This window comes from Diplotaxodon limnothrissa, linkage group LG6 (genome assembly GCF_057381915.1).
Source record: "Diplotaxodon limnothrissa isolate DT_005_m linkage group LG6, D_limnothrissa_male_GT1.1, whole genome shotgun sequence".
Classification (NCBI taxonomy): domain Eukaryota; kingdom Metazoa; phylum Chordata; class Actinopteri; order Cichliformes; family Cichlidae; genus Diplotaxodon; species Diplotaxodon limnothrissa.
This window is the reverse complement of record NC_140601.1, coordinates 26667892-26690823: the sequence shown is the minus strand read 5'-3', so window position 1 is coordinate 26690823 and position 22932 is coordinate 26667892. Positions and strand designations below refer to the sequence as shown.

Genomic DNA, 22932 nt, shown 5'->3' with positions numbered 1-22932 from the left:
TCAATATATATATATATAAAAACATAGTCAGTTGATAAAATGTGGTGTATTGGCTTAGACTTCCTAGACGTGTTTTTATTTTTAAACAGATTAACACTGGATTCGCTTCACCTGCACTTATCGATGACATTAAACCATTAAAGTAAATAAATCTAACACTCCTTTGGAACTACAGTAAGATTTTCAAACTTTTGATATAAGTGTAGTTTGCAGATATTTCTGTTCTTTATCTTACCCCTTTAATATTTATTAAAAGTTTGTCCTGTTTGTCATTTGCAGTCTCTCTATGTTTCTCTTTCCTCGCTTCTCCTTAAGTGGAGAGTTCTTCCTCCCCGCTGTTGCCGTGTTTCTCTCTACATTGATTATCTGATTTTTGGGTCCTACCTCTAACACTGTATGGTCTAATATTGTGAAGTGCTGCTTGTTAAGTAAAATTCAATAGGAAAAAATCTAATTGAAACTTGCACTTCAGTTAATTTGAGTATTTTTTTAAGAATGTTATTCCCACATTTTCTATTAATTTGGACAGTGTTTATAGAAATGATGTTTGGCATAAAGTTGAATTCTATTCTATTCTATTCTATTCTATTCATATAAAACAAGTTATATTTTTTCTTAGTTTCTTCATTCTCATCATGTGATTAGTCTTTCTTTGCATCTTTGTCTTGCTAAAACAGAATGAGTGTTTTTAACCGTCTGGCACCTTTGATCCCACGAGTGCCTGACTCCAGCAGACAAACAAAGGAGCATCCAAAAGTGTGTTTGTCACCTCCTCTGCCTCTTTCTTCTCCCGTCATTAAGAAGAAAGCCATTCACATCCCATCATTTGATGAGAAGGGACTTATCTTTGAAAAACACAACACAAAGCTGTACACGGCGGACAGGTAAATTAATGTGAGGTTTGTTTTTCTGTCTTGGATTTTTTGTGCTACATAATCTAGTAATTATTGGTACATTTTTTTCTTTCCAGATCATTTGATTCAATTTGGACATCCAAGACACCAAGCCCGCCCTCGAGGAGTAAATCATGTCAGCTTTCACAGAGAAACCATGGAGAAAGAGCTTCAACCCTCCCAAGGACCAAACCTCAAACATGCAGCTCTCAGTCTCTCTCTGCAAAACCCAGCACCTCCATTTCTCCTTCTCCTAAGCCAAATTCCTCTCTCACTCTTCCCACTGTCAAACCAAAGCCAAGTGATTCTCTTCATCTTCCCGCCTCACAGGCGAGTGATCTTTCTCCATTACTGCACCAGCCAGCACCAAAGCCAAGTGTATCTCCAACTCTGACAGTCCCAACACCCAGGCTAAGCCCATCTCCAATGTCCCTTTGCCAAGGGACGAGCTCAGACGGTCCACCAGTAAAACAGCCTTCTCCTATTGCAAAAGAAAGACGTGCTAAATCGATTCCCATCTGTAATGTCAAAGCGGAGACATCAAATGAGATAAAGCATGAAATTCTTGACCAGGATGCTTTACTGGACTTTACTCACCCTGAGATGAGAAAAGGTCGTATGAACAGAGAGTCTCAACATCAGACTTACTCAGAATCCTACAGACGCCCGGTCACATCTTCGAATCCTTGCTTTCTGCAAAGCAAACTTGGACTAAGTAAAAAAGACAATACTGCCAAAGATGAAGCAAAGGCTCTGCAAAGGAGTACAGACATTACTGCATTACCTAAACCAAAGTGGAACATCAATCAGCACCAGGAATTTCAACCCAGTAGAATGACAGGAACACAAATATCCACTAACTCTAAAGGCATTAAGTCTGCTAACGTTGATCACCAGGAGTCTCCGTCAGTGTTTGATGGACCGGCCACTCTGTCAGGTCCTCAAAGAAAATATAAAAACTACCCTCAGAAGAGCAATTACTCTCAGACCTTACATTTTACCTCAGCTTACCCACCATACGAGCAACTGTATTCTGAGAAAAAAGCAGCTTTACCCGTGACTTCTCAAACATCCTTTTCCACTGAGCCTCTTTTTAATCAGTCAGGCGTTTCACCAAGCATCGAGGCAAGGAGGAGACGGTTCGACCTGCACAGTGAAACAAGACCAGAAGCAGCATTTCTATCAGCTTCTCGTCCCAGGAAACAGCAGGAAGAAAACAATAATCAGACAATTACAGGAAACTCTCATAAAATCTTTCATGAAACTGGTGCATCTCAAAACATCAAGTCCCCACAGAGACCCCTCAGGTTCCCGTCGAAGGCACAGAGTCAAACTGTGGATGTAAGATGTGCAGTGAGTCAGTCTCACTGTTTATCAAAGGATTACAGCTGCCAGTCAAGAGAAGCTGATCAGAAAATGGAGGCTTCCCAGTGCACACACAGGTTAAATCAGCTTAAGACATGTCAGGTGGCACCTCAGACCCAGGAGGCCTCCCACCCTCCCTCTGGTGTGTGCACCACCTCACAAAGGGGATCCTTTTTGAAACCTGACCTTCAGTCACACAGATGTGGCTTAGATCAGGAACAGTCTCCTCCTGAAAAACAGATGAAGGTCAGCAGCACAGGACTGAATCAAACAGACATGTTAGCACCACCTGACCTCCGTGGGGTGCCAGCAAAGCTACCAGAACATCCCTCAGAGAAATATGTTGCAAGCTGGCCCCCGTCTGTAGCACACTGCCCATTCAGCACAGACAGTTTTGGCCTAAGCTCAAAGGGGGTCTTTGACAGAGTATACCAGAGCCTGGAAAAGACAACAACAGCAACAACAGCTTCCAGTCTACTAAATCAGCTGAATGACTCTGAAACAGGCAAAGTATTTTTCTCAGAGGAATCAGAAGACCCCTATTACGTCACGATGTATTACCCAGGCTCAATTTATGTGGGTGAGTACAAATATATCCAAGTCACCTGCAAGATTTTAACAGAACAAACCCAGCGACAGCGCCTCTTTGATGCCCCTGCTTTTATTTGGAGTGGGAGTTGAATAATTTTCTAACTTCTAAGGGGGGGTGGGAACTCTGATGAGGGGGTGGTTAAAGAGGATAGCAGAGGGACTAAAGGCAGCGCTTCTTATCAGTAGAGTAACAGGCGTGGCGAGGAGAGATGTGACAAAGTTGGTTAGCAGACTGTTTCAAAGTGAATAGGACAGGAAGACGTGCCAAAGCAGTTTTACACTAAAACACGCTGAAAACATGCAGAAAGGAAGGCGGGACGAAAGGAGAGCAGCTCGGAGATAAAGTGTGAGTACGGTGCTGCAGCTGTATTTTTCTTCCTCTAACACCTAAAGAGTAATAACAACACAATATCACACAAACACTGGGAAGTACAGACTAACAGATGGTACGGTGCTGCAGCTGTATTTTTCTTCCTCTAACACCTAAAGAGTAATAACAACACAATATCACACAAACACTGGGAAGTACAGACTAACAGATGTGTCAAACTTAAATCATGTCGTAACATAGCAGGGTAGAGATTAAAAAACAAAGCACACATAGTACCTCAGCACTGCCTGGATGTTGTATGCCTATGAGTTAAAATGAGAGCTTCTGAGGCCCAACAAGGGAAAAACTACCAGGCGTATTTGACAGAGCAAAGAAAATTTAAACTAACAGCTTCATCTGGAGTCTTCATTAGTAGATTTCTTGCAGTTAGATCTGTTAATATATTTTCTGTCTTACAAGACCCTCAGATTCAGGGTCTCTCGTGGGATTCCACCGCTCAGAAAGCCCCGTTACACTCGCTGTTAATCATTACACACTGAGCTTCCACCGGTGGCAGGATACATCAGAGCACATTTGCATTAAATTTGAAGTGCTTTAGTTCACGGCATGTCACAGCTGATAGTGTGTCTCTTCACAGAAAAGGAAGCGCGGCACATACAGACAACGTCTACATATTCAGCCATCATTAGTTTAATTATTCAGCACTGTAGTTTTCCTGCTGTGACAAAATGTATTTGGGGGAAAACTTCTCTATACTGCACTTCTTTCTACATTTTAAACAGTGCATTTAGCAGACATGCAGTTGTTACTTTGCAGATAAGACTTCAAACTTTAGGAGCCTGTTTATGTACCAGTGCAAAGCCATTAAAGCTATAAGCTCTTTCTGCTTGAACGATAATGCAGCAGTAATAATGTCCCACATAGCAGTAATGTTTTTGTTAAGCTTTGCATCTACATTAACCCGTACACACTGTTTGACTCATTTTGATAGTGACCGCAGCAAAAAAATCAAAAAAATCCAATATCATTCTTTTAGCTTGAAATTTGATGACTTTTCCTAAAGTGACCCAAAAATGAGTATTGTAAAGACTATATAGAAAAACAGAGAGCAGAATTCATGGTTGCATTAATTACTGCAAGTTGTCCAGGTCGTGAAGCAGCAACGCAGCCCCAGAACATCACACTATCACCACCATGTTTGACTGTTGGCATGTTGTTGGAACTCAGACCTTCCAAAAGTCCACAGTCCACAGAATATTTTGCCAAAAGTCTTGGGGATCATCAAGATGTTTGGGTGTTTGTTTGTTTTTTAACAAATGTCAAACGAGCCTGTGCGACCTTTTTCTCCTTGGAACTCTCCCATGGATACATATATTTCCCCAGTCCCTTATTGTTGAAGCGCAAACACTGACCTAAACTGTCTCAGTTTAGGTCACCAATTGAGTCACCAATGCACTCTTGGAGTAATTTTGGTTGGTCAGTTACTCCTGGGAAGGTTCCAAGTTTTCTCCTTTTGTGGATAATGGCTCTCACCATCATTTGCTGGAATCCCAAAGCCCTAGAAATGGCTCTGTAACCATTTCCAGACCGATAGATGTCAATGACTTTGTTTCAAATCTGTTTCTGTAGACTGTCGCATTGCGTGTTTCTTTTTGAGATCTTTTAGCCTACATCACTTTGTCAGGCAGGTTCTGTTTAAGTGATTTCTCAATTCAGCAGGTCTGGCAGTAATCAGGCCACAGAATTAAAAACAGATAATTCACGATTTAAGAGGCAAGTGTGACAAATGTTGCACATATGGGAAAAAAAAGAGAGAGAGAGAAAATAAATCAGGAATTGGGCAAGTACTTTTTCACAACATTATTAGTAAAGGATCCATCTTCTTTATCCACCAACACTGTTAAAGATCATCTCCCATGTCTGGACTTGACACTGATTATAACACAATTCAAATTGCTCGCTATAAATACTCTAGCTCTGACAGAAGACACTGTACCCAAAAAAAAAAGTCCCTTTGAGATAAAGTCATATTGCGCATGTGCGCTGCATCTCCCCACTCCCTGTCCTCTTGTCGCCTTGGTAACGGAAAAGGAGGGGGCTCACGGCCAGAGGGAAGGAGAGGTACCCGGACTCCTCTTTACATGAGCGTTCCTGTTATTGTTATCAGTGTGGTGGATAGATATTACGGCTTCTCGAATTCAGAGCGCCTGTAGGTCGCCCGCTGTCTCCACGAGCTCGTTTGGTCAGTTGAACGGGAGCTGGTGAGTGTGACGACCGTTAGCGGGTGCACGCTAGCAGCTAGCCGTTAACGTTATTATCCAGCGTGACTGGTGAGAGAAACAATGAGGGCGACAGGCTTTGGTAGAGCTAACGTTGGGTAGTCACTTAAAACACGCAGAAAAGGACGCTTTTATTCATGTTATATGCTAAAGCACGTTTGCTCTTAACTTTCATGAGCTTGGCCATTTTATTATTTTTTCAAACAGGGATTTTAAAAAAGGGAGTTTTAGCCTTCATGTAGCCAGAGCATCCTCAGATATCGTACGCTTCAGTTTCCTACATTTGCTGTAGTGTGTAGCTCGAAATAATTGCATTGCAGTGTGGGCTTGTGAGGGCAGGCAGGGAGGGGGCAGAGCTGCATGGCCAGTGAATGAATCAAAGTGACAGCCTCTGCCTCAGTGACCTGTATGTATGATCAGGACTCATGTATCTAGGACTGTGACTTAAAGCATGGCAGCAGGCTGTACACCCTGAAGGACTGAGCTCATCAACATCTTGGCTCGGCCTGCTGCCTGTTACTGTTACCATCTGCCTGCACTGCTTGCTTCACTTAAAGGCTGAGCTCACAAAAACATCTTTTCTTGCTTAGACCCGACTGGTGTCAAAGCCTTGCTCGCAGAGGTTTTTTTTTGCATTTCTGGCCAGGCTTTTGAGATTTTTGTGTCCCATGTTTGACGTTTCTGCTGCCAACCCAAAGACAAGACAGCTGATTGTAATTTCATCCGTGGTTCTCTGCCAGAATTATTATATCTGTTTTTTCCAATTAGTTTCCTGTTTTGCTTTTTTCCAAAGTGCAAATTTTAGTTTTGTTTTCATTCGTTTTTAATTATTAAAACTTGAGGTGGGACTCACCAGACGATATAATTACAATACTCAACTCACGATACAGTATCATTGCGATTTTTAACATCTATGCTGAGCATTGCAATAACAAAAATTGCCAATCATGCCCTCAAAGTTAAACTTTGTCAATATCAGATAGAGTCAGTCTGCTATCAGTTTGGGATCAGTCTGGGATTGAATGGAGTGAAGTTGGCAGTTACATCTGCGATCTGCAATAATACATCATTTAACTGTTGTTTAAATCAGCAGGAATTCACATTTAACTATTACATTTAAGCTCAACAACCTTCCAGGTCTATAGGAATAACCAGAACTGACTGACAGCCAGCTAAGTCGAGTCCCCTTGAGTTGTGCAAATTGACATCAACTCATTCAGACCGATAATAACATGTTGGCAATGTATCTGCATTTATCAATTAGACAGCAAACCTTTGACAATCTCTTTAAGAGTGACTGCAGTCAGTTCAAGTCAGACTGTGACTGTTTGCAGAAAGTTTGCCTCGTATTAGACAACCTGTGCATTTACCTTGAGATCAAAAGTAGTTGTGAATGTACAACAGGCTCAAGCTTTGGGAATTTATACAAGGAGGTTGTCGTCCTATTTTTACTCTTGACTGAGCCTTTAGCTTCCTCTGAATTAGGGGGTATATTTGTCAAGCAAAGTGTGTCCATTGTTGGATGGATTTTTGGTTAAATGCAAGTTTGCTAGGCTAACTAATAAATAAAGCCTTTTTAGACAGGGACATTTCTATATATGTTTCTGTTTTATGTTAGATTTCTACACTTTTAGGCGTTCTGAATTGCTGTAAATTTGGTAGTTTTATTGAAAAAAAAAAACGTAATATTAAGAATGCTGGCTATTATCTTTGCCCCTATAGTATCAACTATTTATTAAGTATCACACTGTAAAATATAATAATTTCTTTTATTTTAAAAAAGAAAATAATCTTCGAATCAACATCAGAGTTGCTTTCACAGGTATTTGTAATTCCACTGTATAAACATTGAAAAGGTGAAAGAAAAGAACAGTTAGTTCAGTTTTGGGGGTTAAAATGAAATGTAAATGATTTTTCATTGTTTTGACTGGAGGACACCTTTATTAAGAAGACCTGAGTTTGTTCAGTCAGGCATTGATTTCTACACTTGGGGGGTGATCAGGGCTGAGACATACTCTGCTGTGTTGAGCAGATAGAAATAATAGATGGGCAACCTGGGTGTGATGAAGGCTGGAGGTTAGAGCAGCGCTTTTGTAACTCAGGTCAGGTCAGATGCTGCCCCACCTCTGCAGTCTTTCGGGGTAGTTGTTACTCATTAGTGCAAGAACTTCCCCGATTATAAATGCTAGATTTCCAGGAATCAATTAAATTATTCACAGTGCCCTAATTTCAGGTTCTGTCAGGCACTTCTGCACACCAATAGTGGATTTTACTGTTTACACTGTCTGTGTAATATGTGATAACTTAATAAATAATAACAGCTTAACTCTCCAGTCATTATTCTCAGCTATTCTCATTTGATTTCCTACCTGCTGAGTTAAATGCTTAAGGTCGTGTGGACTCTTGTGGTTAGATGTGAGCATAACGAGTTGATTCAGTTCTGTCTCATATGTTATGTTCAAGCTCAAACTGTGCATGAGTCATCTTTTTATAAATTGATTTATTAACCCCTGGACTTTAACAGCTGATCTGTGTTTCATCAAGATTTCTGCTTATGTTCAAAACATTCTGCACACTTTTAGGAATAAGGTTTATCTCAACCTTTGAAGCAAACTCAAAAAGCACAGGCAGCATTAATCCGAAGATGAATCTTATTTTTAAACTAGAAACTATGCTGCTAAACTCAAATACTGTGTCTCAGAGCTATTTTGCTTTCAGACTTGGACCTCCCTCTCCCTTTTCCTTCCATCTCTGTCATATTCTTCAGCTTTTCTTTTTGTATATGGATGTGTGTGAAATATGAGCGCAGACATAACATCTATCTGTTGGTAAAAAAGAAACAAATGATGTTATAGCAGTTTTTCTTCTCAGTCATCAGCTTTCTTTTGTGCTTTTGTTGTGTGGGGTTTGGGTCGGATGAGGCAGTGGACTGGATCCCTCCTGAAATGTACATCTGTGTCCATGTTGGGACCTTCAGATGTCTTGATTTGTTTAATTGAAAACTCAAAGATATTTACTTTATTACATAACTGACAAAGAAAAATAAATGTTAGCCACATTTAAGTCTCTTCAACTTCTCTTAACTTTTATTTTAATCAGCTAGTTCATTCATTCATTCATTAATACAGTTCACATGGTTATGAAATTTGAAAGTGACAGTTATGCATTAATTACATTTTTCATACGTAAACTCCATGTGTCTGCTAGCCTTGAGTACCACAGCTCCAGTCAGTACCAGATTTTTTTAGGAAGGAGGAAGGGGAGGAGTTCATAAACTGTGATCATAACGTATTCTCCTTTTCAGTCCTTTTTCAATGCCTCGGTATAATGTCAAAAACAGAAGATGTTCCTAATATGCTCATCTCAGACATGAGAACAGAAATCCCTTTTGTTTACAAGGGGCAGCCAATGAGAAGAAGACTTTATGGGAGAGAATAGGGCTAAAATAGTATTTCATACAGTGGATGAAATAAGAGGTAATTGAGACTCACTTTAAAGTAAAGAAACATTATTCTGAACTGTGAATCATGCAAAGCTACTCTAGTAGAGTCTAAGAATAACAGCATGGAGTTGGACATGAGCACAGTAGGCGCTCTTCAAGGAAAACTTTATTGTAAACATCTGATTTTGCTCACCTCATAATGTTTGTATAGCTCCAGCTTCATATTTTTAAAATAAACAGATAAAACGTTTGTTTTACAAGCACCTTTCATCATAACCATCAAAATCTGGGAAGCAAATTATACAACTACACCAATTATACAAAGCAGTGTTTGCCTGACTAGATGAATGTGAGGATTTTTCTGTTGTTTGGGTGATCGAAGCCTGCTGCAATAACCCATTTCTTCAATGTAGAACGAGTAACTAGAGGAGAGGCCTCGGCTGATCCACTGACCTACTTCCTCGTCATTTTTTCAGTGTGACTTATTTTCATCTTCCTTCCTTTTCTGTAGACATGTCAGACATCGTTCCTCCAGAGGTTAGACCCAAACCAGCTGTCCCTGCCAAACCCCCAAACGTGGGGGCTCTTTCTCCTTCTAGCCCCTTCCCACCCCAGGGCCTGGGTGTCGGAGGAGGCGGCATCTCTGCTCCCCCACCGAGCGCCATTCCAGTTCCCATTGGAAGTCATGGTCCGAGCCATGGTGGCAGTCACAGCGTGGGTCATGGCATAGGACACAGCGTTAGTCACGCTGGAAGTCACGCTGCACCACACAGCGGCGGTCATGGTCATGGTGGCTCCCACAGCTCCAGCGGGGGATCCACTCTGCTGGGATACATTGGTATCGACACCATCATTGAGCAGATGAGGAAGAAGACCATGAAGACGGGTTTTGACTTCAATATCATGGTAGTAGGTACGTCACAGTAGACTTGCTTTATGCCTGGACACTTTCTTCCTGTATGGTGCTCCAACCTTAATTCTTCTGCCTTTCACTTCAGGTCACAGTGGTCTGGGAAAGTCAACCCTGGTGAACACCTTATTCAAGTCCCAAGTGAGCAGGAGGAGTGCAGGATGGGCTCGTGATGAGAAGATCCCCAAAACTGTGGAGATCAAGGCAGTGTCTCATGGTGAGTGCAAGGACAGAGAGGCTGCTCTTTCTTTAGAGCCAGGCATTTATATAGCACTTAATTAAAGAGAGAAAATGAACAATCTTTGGCCATGTTCTTAAAAGTCCCACATAGCCTACTTATAGTTCATCAGTGCACCCTGGAAGCTGCCAAGAAATCTAAGCAGCTGAAGGATGGGCCAACTTCTGCCTCTCCTGCAGGCACTTTTGATCACTTGTTGTTTTCGACTGTCCGTGTGCTGGGAATTTAATTGTCATGAATTAATTTTTCAAGCTGCTCTGTAATAACTCTCTTATGTGTCATATAAATAAATCAATGCTGAGACCTACCTTATTTGCGTTTTGTAGCTGTACAGACAAAGTCAAAAGAAGGTTAGGTTTTCATCGCTGTCTGTTGGTGAAATCTCTAAAAATGAACAGATGCTGAAATTCAGTTCAGAGATGGCTGAAAAACAGCAAACAGATCTCTGCTCAGTTTTCTGCTGTCATGTGCCAGTGCACAGTTGGGCACACTGTGGGTTTCCAGGCAATATTTACAATGTAGAAACGTTTTTCATTAAAGACAGGCACAAAATCAAGGGCAGGGATTGCTCAGTAGGTAGAGTATTCGCCCCATGATCGGAAGCTTGGGGGTTCAAATCCACTGAACGGCTACCCTGAGGTACTATTGAGCAAGGGTCTCTACACACTGCTCCCTGGGCGCTGGATTGGTAATTGCGTACTGCTTCACTGAATGAATGGGTTAAGTGCAGAGGACTAAGCAATCCCCTACGGTATTAATAAAGTATGCATTATTATTATAAAGGTACAATATCCAAAAATAAATAAATAGATAATAATAACATTTAAAAAACAAGCTGACAGGAACATGTAGCAAGAAATATGATGGAAAACCAAGGCTAAAGATCTGATAGTAGCTGATTGGCAGCAGAGGTGTAGAGGTCAGGTGGTGCTGAATGATCCTGGCATGGTACTTGAGTAGTCGATGTTCAATGCAGAGATTTGCACACATGTCTACATGTTGTTGCTGCATGCTGTCACCAGGAGGCAGTGTTAAAAGCATGTGGAAGAACCTCTAATGTGGTCACTGCTGTTTGTGCTTGTTTGTCCTTTAGCTTAGCCTCTGCAACAAAGACAATAGTAAGAATATACAAAACAAACTGTTTTATCTTTATTGTTATTTTATGCTTCCTCTCCTGTTTGTGGTTGACTTTGATGTTCAAGCCAACTTAAAAAAAAAGAAAACTAAAACTGTTTGTTTCGATATTTTGTGTTCTGTTGCAAAAAAGAAAATACTTTGCCTTGTGGATATCCATTGGATTTGTCAATCTCAGGCTGCTGGAGTTTCATGCACACTTAAGATAATCCTTTGAATATGTTTTTGCTACTAAAGACTGCAGATTTCTGCTGCCGCCCTGTTTACTTTGAAAGTACAGTGATAGTGGTGGAATAACTTCAGCAAAACAAAATAGCTATAGTGTTTTAGGATAGACTTGGGAAGTTGTGAGCTTACCTTTTAAGGCTGGGTCATCATGTTTTATAACACAACATCAAGTAAAACAGGCTTCTGATATTTCTACACTTTTTTTACATCTCGTTTATGATGGACTGTTTGGAGTTTGACAGATTAAAAAGGAGCTTCAATTTTGTATTAAAACTTTTTTGTGTTATTTTCTTATCCAACGTTTAGATTGTATGGCAGATTTGTTTGGTCTGCTGCTGCTTATAGTTTATTCTGTCTTTCTGTCTGTAATTGTTTCTCCAATACACAGATTAATTAAGAAGAAATCCTTTGGAAGAATTAAACATGATTTTTTTGAGATACAGAATCAGTTATAATATTTGGCAATTAGACCCATCATAGCAGCAGAATGCCAGCATCCAGAGTCCAGACACTGGTGGTGGTGAGGATGAAGATGACGGCTTGGATGGAGCTCTGAAATGGTGAGGAAGTGGGTTGCCGAGATTTAAAGTATGCAGAATGCAGGCTTATTGGTTCGCTGAAGGCAAGCAAGAAGATGATTGGGAAAGAGCAATGATATCAGTATTGACTTTGACAGCATTGGAAAAGTGGATGTGTTGAAAAGTATAGATCATAGCAGCTGAACACCCAGGATAGCAGGCAGATGAGTGATAACAGTGTTTTTTTAAGCTCCAGTGCATTTGACCTCACAGGGCCAACATATTGCAGGGTGTTGCTCACTATCATTTAAAGATCTGCTGGCGTGCTGCGTGTGCTTTCATTTCACTTGTGTTTGACTGACTGGGGGTTTAAAAGGGTCTTACTTAACCTCAGTGAAGTTTCTGAGAGTGCGGGCAGTCGGTCATATTTCACAGGAGTCACAAAGCACCACATCGCTGAACTCAGTTTGTGGAGCCTGATCAAAGCTAGGACCAACCATGACCCAATTTAAAGCCCAAAGTATTTGTGAGTAAAATGCGAGATAACCTCAGAGCTCAGAGTTATGTCTCCATGGTAACAACCGTAGATCAGCCTGACAGCTTATGCAAAGATGTAAACATAGCTCAATTTGTGGCTCACTTTCAAAGTTACAGGATGAGGAATCAGAAAGCTGTTCTTGTAGAACATCTGTGTAACTGAGAAGCTTTCCACTCAGGTAACAGGGGCAAGCAGTGACAGTCAGCCGTGTGCTTGATTTGAATAAAGTTTTAAATTATCCACAGTGCAGCCCAAACGAATCGCTATTTACAGCTACTCTGTATAACATTTGAAAATGTCGTATTTTGGTGCCCCTCCCCCACTATTAGTATCAAATCCTCACTGTGGCAGACAGCTCACTATGTAGCATTCAAGCCTGTGCTCATTATGCCTTCTGGGACCTAGCTGCCATTTGCACGTCCTTGACGACTTATGAGCTCCCGAGGAAACTGTAGGGACATGTCAAGCCTGTGGGCTGCTACAGTTTACGTGATCATGCTCCCATTGCCTGCGGATGACAGTACCCTGATATTATTATGCCAGGAGACGAAGCATAAAAAATTCTGGCCATGCTATTAATATTGTATTTGCTGTTTGTGTGATTATGGCAAACACGAACATTCAGTCATTATGTTGAATATTCAAGTTTTTATTTATTTTTAAATAAAAACATTAAATGTGTTCTTCTTCTGTGGTAAAGGTAAGTACATCCTTGGTTTAGACACTACCTTTGCCCCCTTCAGCATAAATAACTTCTTGTAGGTGTGTAATTGCTTTCTGCGACTTTCTATGTGAAATTCCTTCAGTTATTGGATGTTAGAGGATGTTGGCTGTGCAGGAATTGGTAGTTGCACAGACTGCGTCACATCCTGAAGAACACTTTGAAATGATGCAGACGCTACCCAGACCCCGGACATCTCCAAAACTGCTTTCGCCACTGTCTTCTTTATCTAAAAGAGCTGGTCTTTGCCTTTATTGCCACTGGTTAACAGTCAGTTTTCTCTGATGCTCTCTTTGAAAAGCAGAAGCTATTTCCTGGCAGGCATTTCATGGAGGTGCATGCACTACCTTACCTGCAAATCCTGTGATGAAATTTTGCAGCTCTGTGAGATTTTAAATTATGGGCAGCATAGTGGTTAGTGAAATCATCTCACTGATTGGCTTGGGCCTCTGTATGTGAAGTTTTTGGGTCGGTTTTGACTCTGGCTTCAGGCGATAGATTGATTGATCCTGGACAAACGAATTTCTTGTAGCCACTTGTAGATTTTTTTATTTTTATAGTAGAACATCCTAAATCTCTGAGGTTTAGTTCCACTACTTGGTACATAATCTGGAAAATTTCAAGGTGAAAATCATGTACCTTATTTTTCCAAATAATTTGTTTATTATATAATTAAGTTTTAAAATAACTTCTAAATATGATGTTTATCTCTCACTGTATCACTTGTATCTATGGCCATTGTTCAAAAAAGAAGAGAAAGATTTGCATGTCAAGTGCACTGCCTCACAAATGTGCTTCTGGAAGAATGGTTACATATTCCCATAAACACAGGCCTATACCTTCTGCAAAACCTTCCCAGAAGACTTGAAGCTGTTATTATTTATTTTGCTGATTTCTTTGTGTGAACATGTTTTTTTTTTGTTTTTTTTTTAGTTATTGAAGAGGGTGGTGTGAAGATGAAGCTGACAGTTGTCGACACTCCGGGCTTCGGAGACCAAATCAATAACGACAACTGGTGAGATTTCCAGCTCCGGCACTGTTAAAGCATCATAAATGTCATAATAACTGCCTTATATCACCGAGGACAAATCTCCACCTTTCATCTTTAAAAACTGTATTCAAGGTTTAGGAGTGAATCAGTGCTCCCTCAAACATGTTTTTTCCTGCCTCGGTGATGTTTTGCTTCTGTTGTATCCACAGCTGGGAGCCCATCTCCAAATACATCAATGAGCAGTATGAGAAGTTCCTGAAGGAGGAGGTCAACATCACCAGAAAGAAGCGAATCCCGGACACCAGGGTGCACTGCTGTCTCTATTTTATCTCCCCAACCGGACACTCGTAAGTTAAGCTTTGGCTGTATGGAAGTAAATCAATCAGACCATCTTTAAGTATCTGATTCTTTAAGGGATGTGGGGTTTTTTAAGTAATCTGTAAATGGTAAATGGCCTGTATTTGTATAGCGCTTTACTTGGTCCTTAAGGACCCCAAAGTGCTTTAGACATTCAGTCATTCACCCATTCACACACACATTCACACACTGTATGCTGCTGCTGCAACCCGTTCTCACTCCCAAAGCGTAACATTTTACGCTAGGTGACAAATCGTCACCATATTACGTTTTCGGCTACCCACCACGTTCCTAAATGACGACCTCGGAAAACAGAGGAAATATGAGAACCGTCTGGACTGAATCTACACATGTTCGCTCTTTTTCTTCAAATCGCTTAGAAACACGCTATTTAACATCATTAAAGTCCTGGTTAAGGTCAGGAATAAGGTTATGGTCAGGGCTAGGGATAAGGTTAGGTTTAGGGCTGGAATACAGGGCTGGAACGTCTATTACCGCGGGATCGTCATTGCACTGGATTCCAGCCATAACCCGCTGCGTACCATAAGAACGCCGAAGGTCTCCTTTCGTGTTCCTCAGGAACGCCGCGGGACGTGACAAAACGTCGACATGTTACGCCTCGGGAGTGAGAACGCTCTGGCTGGCTGGTGAGACACACACGCACAAAGCTCACAGTGTTAATGTCTCTTTATTCAAAAAACATTTAATTTCACTTTATCAAAGCCTTAAATTGAGTGTGCTACTTTATATTGCAGACAGCACACACCTCTCTCTCCTTTTCACAATTAGCTCCTGCTGACAAGTGTGAAATTGCTTTCTAATGAATAAGTGGATACAGTCTTTTGTGTATTACTGCCAGCGTATCTCATCTTTCTTAGCCAGGGTAATTGAGACCGACAGGATGTCTTATGTGCAAGCAAACAAGAGCTGGGACACAACCTTTGTTCAATGATAAGCCCACTTGAAAAAAAAAGATTCTCACTGTAAGTCTTTTGTAATCGCTGCAAGGCCAAGGAAAGGTAATGAGACGTATGAGAAATGACAAATGAATTCCAGACGCCTCCTTCTTTTATTCAGTGTTTATGAGCTTCCACATCTCCTATATCTGCCCTCATGACTCACTGTAATTATTTGTCCTTCTGCTTCAGTCTTCGACAGCTAGATACTGAGTTCATGAAGCGCCTGAGTCACTCGGTCAACATTATTCCCGTCATTGCCAAAGCAGATACACTGACCATTGAGGAGAGACAGGAGTTCAAGCAGAGGGTGAGTTTCACCAATAATCTGACTTCAAAATGTCTTTCTTCATAGATATTTACTGATGAGTGTGCAAAGCTGCTGTAATAAACATTTTATACCAGCAGTGGATCCAAGTTACTAAACTCTACAGCTAAAAAGTTTTCTCAGTGATTTGACTTCTCATCCAGAACCTCAGTGACCTTCAGTGAACTTTTTTCTGATTACTTCATGTTCTCAGGCACTAATTTTTAAGTCTTATTCAATGATCCCAAGGCCAGTAAACACAGAATGTGGGGCGAACTGTTTGCCAGCCACTAGCAATTTGGCCCAGAGACAGTGATTTACCTGTCAAGTCATACACCTGAAAATACCAACAATAAGATAAGATAAGATAAGATAAGATAAGATAACCTTTATTAGTCCCACACGTGGGAAATTTGTTTTGTCACAGCAGGAAGTGGACAGTGCAAAAGTTATGAGGCAAAAATTAGAATACAATAAGAATAAATACAGTACACAGCTGTACAGAATAGAATAAAATAAAATACTATATACAGTAGAATAAAATAAAATAAATATACAATAAGATAAAAATAGAATACAAATACAAATACTATATACAACTGAGTAAAAATACAACGATGACAGAAAGGATTATTGCACTTAGTGTTATTGCACATGTATGGATGTGTGTGCTTGATCAGTTAAAGTCTTTGTTGTGGAGTCTGACAGCAGTGGGGAGGAAAGACCTGCGAAATCTCTCCGTCCCACACCGTGGGTGCCGCAGTCTCCCACTGAAGGAGCTGCTCAGTGCTGTCACAGTCTGCTGCATGGGGTGGGAGATGTTGTCCATCAGGGATGACAGCTTAGCCGCCGTTCTCCTGTCACTCACCACCTCCACTGGGTCCAGAGGGCATCCTAGAACAGAGCTGGCCCTTCGGATCACCCTGTTCAGTCTCTTCCTGTCCCCAGCAGAGATGCTGCCGCCCCAGCAGACCACACCATAAAAGATAGCAGAAGCCACAACAGAGTCATAGAAGGTCTTCAGGAGTGGGCCCTCCACTCCAAACGACCTGAGTCTCCGCAGCAGGTACAGCCTGCTCTGCCTTTCCTGTAGAGGGCGTCTGAGTTATGAGTCCAGTCCAGTCTGTTGTTCAGATGAACACCAAGGTACCTGTAGCTGTCCACAGCCTCAATGTCCATACCTTGGATGTTCAGTGGTTGCAGTGGAGAATGCTTGTGCCTGCGGAAGTCTACCACCAGTTCCTTGGTTTTACTGGCGTTGATCTGGAGGTAGTTCAGCTGGCACCAGTCCACAAAGTCTTGGGTCAGACCTCTGTACTCCTTGTCGTCCCCATCAGTGATGAGGCCGACTATTGCAGAGTCATCAGAGAACTTCTGCAGGAAGCACTGGGTGGAATTGTGGGAGAAGTCTGCAGTGTAGATGGTGAAGAGGAACGGAGCCAGAACCGTTCCCTGTGGGGCCCCCGTACTGCAGACGACCCTGTCCGACACACAGCCCTGAGTCCTCACATACTGTAGTCGGTCGGTGAGGTAGTCCAGGATCCAGGTAGTGAGGTGATGGTCCACTCCAGAGTTCACCAGCTTGTCCTTTAGAACCGAGGGAAGAATAGTGTTGAAGGCACTGGAGAAATCAAAGAACATGATTCTCACAGTGCTTCCAGCGGTCTCCAGGTGAGCGAGGGAACGATGTAGGAGGTGAATGACGGCATCATCCGCTCCAATGCCAGGCTGGTAGGCAAACTGAAGTGGGTCCAGTGATGAGCTTATTAGGCGCCGAAGCTGAGCCAGGACCAACCGCTCCAGGGTCTTCATCAGGTGGGATGTCAGAGCCACCGGCCTGTAGCTGTTGAGGTCCTTGGGGCGTGAAGTCTTTGGCACTGGTACAACACAGGAGGTTTTCCAGAGCTGTGGAACTCTTCCCAACCTCAGGCTCAGGTTGAAGAGGTGCTCCATCACCCCACACAGTTGGTCCGCGCAGGACCTGACGACCCTCGAGCTGATGCCATCTGGACCCGCTGCCTTCTTGCCATTAATCCTCCTCAGTTCCCTCCTAACCTGGGTGGTTGAGAGAGACAGGCTGGAGCCTTGTGTTGAGTGTGTATTGGATGCTGTTGTTGGGGGTGGGGAGGAGTGAGCAGGGTGAATAGAGGAGGTGTGAAGTGTCTGAGGTGGAACAGCAGCAGTGGGGGTGGGTGAGTCTGCAGCCGATGTTGCAGACTGCCTCATGGCTGAGTCAAATCTGTTGAAGAAATGATTCAGTTCATTTGCCCATCTCACATCCCTCCCAGGCAGAGAGTTCTGCTGTTTGTCATCAATCATCAAACCGATTGTTCAGATAGTTTTAAATGTGAAGAAATGCAGTATTTTTACCTGTTCCTGTCCATCCAACGCAACAGAATTAAGAAGGAGTTAAAAAGAACATCTGTGTGCAGATAAACTATTAGTTTAATTTGCTAAGAAATTCAATTCAATTCAGTTTCCCAGATTTCTTGTATGCTTTGCTGATAGTAGTCATCCACCCCAGGATTCGGTGTTTACTCCACTACATTTATTTTAAAGTTTCAGTTACTAATTACATTTCTGACATAGATTTATAATATTAAATATAAATCTACTAATAGATTATTAATCTATGGTAGGTTTATAAATTAAGCTAGCAATGTATGAAATCATTTTCCTGTTTGTAGGCCAGTAAAAATACACAAGGGGCTGGTAAAAGTCTGTCCTGGCTGTTTCCCAGTAGAGAAAAACTGAATGAATTAATTAAAAAAGACTTTTGGTCCTTTGTGCAGTGTTGGGTACCGTTGTGACTAATGTTTTTTTTTTAATTCATTTTTCCTTGCTTTTGTCTGCACTCCAGGTAAGGAAGGAGCTGGAGATGAGCGGGATTGAATTTTACCCACAAAAAGAGTTTGATGATGACATGGAAGACAAGAGTGACAACGATAAAATCAGAGTAAGTCGCTTTTTTGTCTCACACGATATTTGTGGAGCGATTTTCTTCCTTGGCATTAGAATGAATCTTTGATACTCAGCTTTAACCCAGCCTCTTTCACAAACATGCAGCGAGTCCTCTAAGCAGAATGCCAGGGCACTTGGGCATGTGGTGCATTTGTTTCATCTCATAAACCTCGCGTAGCTCTCTTCGGTACACTGAACCATGTTCAAATGTCTCTGTTCACAGGAGGCGATGCCCTTTGCTGTGGTGGGGAGTGACAAAGAATATCAAGTGAACGGCAAACGGGTTCTGGGGAGGAAGACAGCGTGGGGAATTGTGGAGGGTGAGTCAAACGCTCTCCATGAACGAGTTTCTCTGTTTGGTTTTTTACACAGGACTGATGTTGATGGATTTCTGTCTCTGTTTTTCTGCTTTGTGCAGTTGAAAATCCAAACCATTGTGAGTTTGCTCAGCTGAGAGATTTTCTGATCAGGTAAAACTTTCTTTTAAAGCATTTTTTTAAATAATAATGCAAAAAAAGTGGAATAAAGAAATGAAATAAAACAAAGAAAAAAATCACTTTTCTCTATTAGTAAACTTTCTCAGCATTTTAACAGTAACACAAATGTATTGATCGCCAGTAACTGGTCACTTTATTAGGTACACAGTGCTAGTATTGGGTTGCCCAACACCGTCTGACTGAACTGATGATACAAGGCAGAGTATCCATGCTTTCAGGATGTTAAGGCCAAAATTCTGACTCTAGCATCTGAATGTCACAGCAGAAATCAGTCCTCTTCAGACCAGATGACATTTTTTAATTTTCCATTGTTTTGTAAGCCCCTGCAAACTGCAGCATCAGTTTCCTGTTTCTAGCATTGCTGAAGTGACACCTAGAGTGCTCTTCTGCTGCTGTACCCCATCTGCTTCAAGATTCAGTGTGCTGTGCATTAAGAGGTGCTCTTCTGCATACCTGGGTTGTAACAATTATTTAATTGAGTTAATGTTGCATTCCTACCAGCTTGAAGCAGTCTGGCCACTCTCCTCTGTTCTCTGACATCAACAAACCTTTTTCTCTTAGAGAATTTCCACTCACTGGATATTTTCTTGCTTTCAGACTACTCTCTGTAAACTCTAGTTATGATTTCTGATCCTCAATTTGAACTTCTACGTGCCTGGATGCATTGAATTGCTGCCATGTGATTAGCTAATTACCGTATTTCCCGGACTACAAAGCGCACCTGAATATTAGCCGCACAAGCTAAAATCAGGGGAAAATCCTGTTTTGTACATACATTAGCCGCACCTGACTAAAAGCCGCAGGTGTTTCAATATTGACTTATCATATGTAAGAGAATATGCACAAATCGAATTGTCAGGAAAGAGATGGCTGTTTGGAGACACATCCCTTTTATTAATATTTTGAAAAACAAGTTATGGGTACATATTTGCATAACTTTTTAGGGTATATGTACAAGTAGCGGTAATTACAAGTAGGAAACATGTACTGTGCTTCATAAATGAGTAACAAATGTAGTACATAACAATAACCTAGGGCACACCAGAAAAATAGATTGGACTACCTTTTAGGCTCAGGTGCAGTGACACGGCTTTAACAAGAAGAAAAGTCAGTCATTCACCACCATCTTCCTGCCCACTAAAACCACCAAAGTCCTCTTCTCCAGTGTCGGATACGAACAGGCTCAGGATGGCTACGTCATCCACTCTCAGCTTCTTTCCTTTGTTGTCAGTGTCAGAGTCGAACACCCTCTGAAGGGCCGTGGCGGTGTCCTCCTCTCCATCATGCAGCAGTCCAGCCCTTCGAAATCCGTTGGTGATCATGGATGTTTTTACACTTTTCCACGCTGTCAGATTCCACCGGTGGAGTTGGGCATAACTTGCTTTTCGCACGTTTATCGCCGCACATCATCCACGACTCCCGCTGAACGCATAGCACTACTTTGAAGTTTGTTTTTCGCGCTACTTGTACGGCACTATGTTGCCTGGCGGATGGACATGTGACCAACATACCACTCTTGAACCCGATACTGTGTGTCTGATCACATGCCCTTCCGCCAGGCAACGTAGTGCCGTACAACACCGGAACAAACAAAACAAATCGTCTTACGATATGACAAAAATCATGGACAATCCATAGAAAAGCCGCACCTGACTAAAAGCCGCAGGGTTCAAAGCTGGTGCAAAAAGTAGCGGCTTATAGCCCGACAATTACGGTAGATATTTGTGTTAACAAGCAGTTGAGCAGGTGTACCTAACAACGTGGCCAGTGAGTATAAATTTTATTTAAGTGACCATTTGGTCTCTGAAACGTCAGAAAAACAGTTAAAATTTGTAGGGTGGATTTTTGTTCTGATAAACTGGGATAGTTTAACATCACAGAAAGAGCAAATATTCACATTTAAAATAAATTACATTAATTAATTATAGTTTTATGAAGATGGGTCCTGATCAGCTATTTGATAAAGCGATTAAAGTTATTTCCTCTCTAAAAAAAATTAAAGCATTTTTATTATAATAAATGTGAAATGTTTTCAAAGCGGTTTTTGAATATAAGACTATGCAATTTTCTTTGATTGTGAGAAAACGTTTGTTTCTTGTGTTTGCTGTTGTGGAGGATTTTACCATTTTATTACCACAACACAAGAACAACAATACTGTATTTCAAAACACAGTAACTCTTATCCCTTCCTCTGTCAAATGAACGTACTTAACTAATAACTCGCCCACTCTCTGTATTTACATTCATCTTTTGAAGGTCTCACCTGCAGGATCTGAAGGAAGTCACTCATAACATTCACTATGAAACGTACCGTGCCAAGAGACTGAATGAGAACGGAGGTCTGCACCCCATATCATCCGCTGATACCCAGGAGAGCAACCTGTAGTCAGAGAGAGAGTGAAAACAATGAGTCCAATAGATGAATCTACAAAATACTATAATCCTTATCACCACAGCATTGCTGCATGCGTGGAAAAGAAAATTAATGTGTTAAGAATTGGTGTCATTTAATCCCCAAACTCCACCCATCCTTTTCTTCATATTCTTCCCCACCAAGCATATCAAACCCCTCTGTTACCATTTTCCATTCATCCCAGTGAGTCTTTGGAGGAAAGACATAATGTAAAAGAGACTTAGTGCCGGTAACGTTTTTTCCACTGCCAGCGCCTTTTCTCATTGTTCAGAGTGTACATGGAAAGTGCTCGTGTCTCTCGTGTACGGGAGGCTGATTTTTAAGCCTGTGTGTTGTGTAGCAACTGACAGCCGAGTTTAGACAAACAAAGTGATTTGCTCTAAATATTAAAATCATAATTCCTGTGTAGCAACGGTGCATTAGCCGGCTCTGCGGCTGGCTCTGTTGAAATTGCCGATTTTAAATTCTGAGCAGCAGCTGTTCATTTAAAGGAAGAATCCCAGCGGCTTTACTGTCAAGAGGGTTTAACGAACATTACAAGCTGTGCTGCCTTCTTTAATAACCGAGTCCACGAAGGAAAATAATGAACTTTCTTTTGAGAGTTGCAGCATTAGTCACATGTAAAATGCAGTTTATAAGGAGTCCACATGGTGAGTGACTGCTCGCTGCCGATTCAGTGATTCACGGTAACAAACACAAATTTAGCTGTTCATGCAGATGCAGCTCACCGTGTTTTGTTTCAGCACAGTGCTCATACAGGAAACTGCATCTGTGTTCACTTGCAGCAATGAGCTGTGCTCTTGGAGTTCCACCATGCATATTTTATCAAGGTTCAGACTGATTTTTGTTAGATGTTTCCTGTTTAAATAGTTGACAGGCAATAGATGCAGGAATTATAACAAATTGCATATACAAGCTTTCCCAGCTGGAATGACTTGTTTTTGGTCTTTGAGAGCCACTACTATCAGTGCAAACGTTGTTTTGTTTAAATATTTTTGGTTGTTGTTTTTTTCTTTATCATTACCATTCATGGCAAGTAGCCATTCAATAAAATATTATATTAAACCCGAAAGAAATCCCATCACTGGTTTGGTCATCGCATCTTTTTTTGCACACAGGAGAGCAGGAGAATTGAAATATTTTTGATATATTTGTATTAATATTCAATTCCTGCTGTGCACCACTTGGTGGCAGCATGCTGCCACATTAAAGAAGTTTAACGGAGCAGCTCCATCTGCCCCAGATGTTCTGACTGCTGAGAT

At 41.5% G+C, this 22932-nt stretch overlaps 3 protein-coding genes across 4 annotated transcripts in view; all 3 read left to right on the top strand.

Moving 5' to 3' along the window:
• The window catches only part of smim45 (small integral membrane protein 45), a gene marked incomplete at its 3' end in the record, with an annotated part of 6694 nt that extends 3897 nt beyond the window's left edge, over positions 1–2797 (top strand). Inside the window, exon 3 of the mRNA XM_085356594.1 lies at positions 2784–2797. Within this exon, the coding sequence (XP_085212720.1) occupies positions 2784–2797 (14 nt within the window). The remainder of the gene's footprint in view (positions 1–2783) is intronic.
• Positions 679–2752, top strand: LOC146630687 (uncharacterized). Its single transcript, XM_085355368.1, has 3 exons — positions 679–884; positions 971–2234; positions 2684–2752. Exons 1-3 carry the CDS (start codon positions 679–681, stop codon positions 2750–2752), a joined length of 1539 nt encoding a protein of 512 aa, XP_085211494.1.
• Positions 2750–22673, top strand: septin3 (septin 3). Of its 2 annotated transcripts, none has more exons than XM_085354913.1 (10): positions 2750–2838; positions 9413–9814; positions 9900–10028; positions 14122–14203; positions 14389–14526; positions 15685–15802; positions 18660–18755; positions 18984–19080; positions 19179–19230; positions 21514–22673. In XM_085354913.1, the coding sequence occupies exons 1-10, from the start codon at positions 2811–2813 to the stop codon at positions 21641–21643; spliced, it is 1272 nt and encodes a 423-aa protein (XP_085211039.1). In that variant the 5' UTR covers positions 2750–2810; the 3' UTR covers positions 21644–22673. The 2 variants fall into 2 exon arrangements, with proteins under 2 accessions (XP_085211039.1, XP_085211040.1); XM_085354914.1 differs by lacking the exon at positions 2750–2838 and adding an exon at positions 3061–3195.
• The last annotated feature ends 259 nt before the right edge of the window (positions 22674–22932 follow it).

Coding starts and splice junctions, on each gene's coding strand:
- LOC146630687 (XM_085355368.1), top strand. CDS start 679: ATGAGTGTTTTTAACCGTCTGGCACCTTTGATCCCACGAGTGCCTGAC. Junction 885..970: donor AAGCTGTACACGGCGGACAG/GTAAATTAATGT, acceptor TTTTCTTTCCAG/ATCATTTGATTCAATTTGGA. Junction 2,235..2,683: donor CACAGAGTCAAACTGTGGAT/GTAAGATGTGCA, acceptor GGTCTTTGACAG/AGTATACCAGAGCCTGGAAA.
- septin3 (XM_085354913.1), top strand. CDS start 2,811: ATGTATTACCCAGGCTCAATTTATGTGG. Junction 18,756..18,983: donor GTGACAACGATAAAATCAGA/GTAAGTCGCTTT, acceptor CTCTGTTCACAG/GAGGCGATGCCCTTTGCTGT. Junction 19,081..19,178: donor AGCGTGGGGAATTGTGGAGG/GTGAGTCAAACG, acceptor TGCTTTGTGCAG/TTGAAAATCCAAACCATTGT.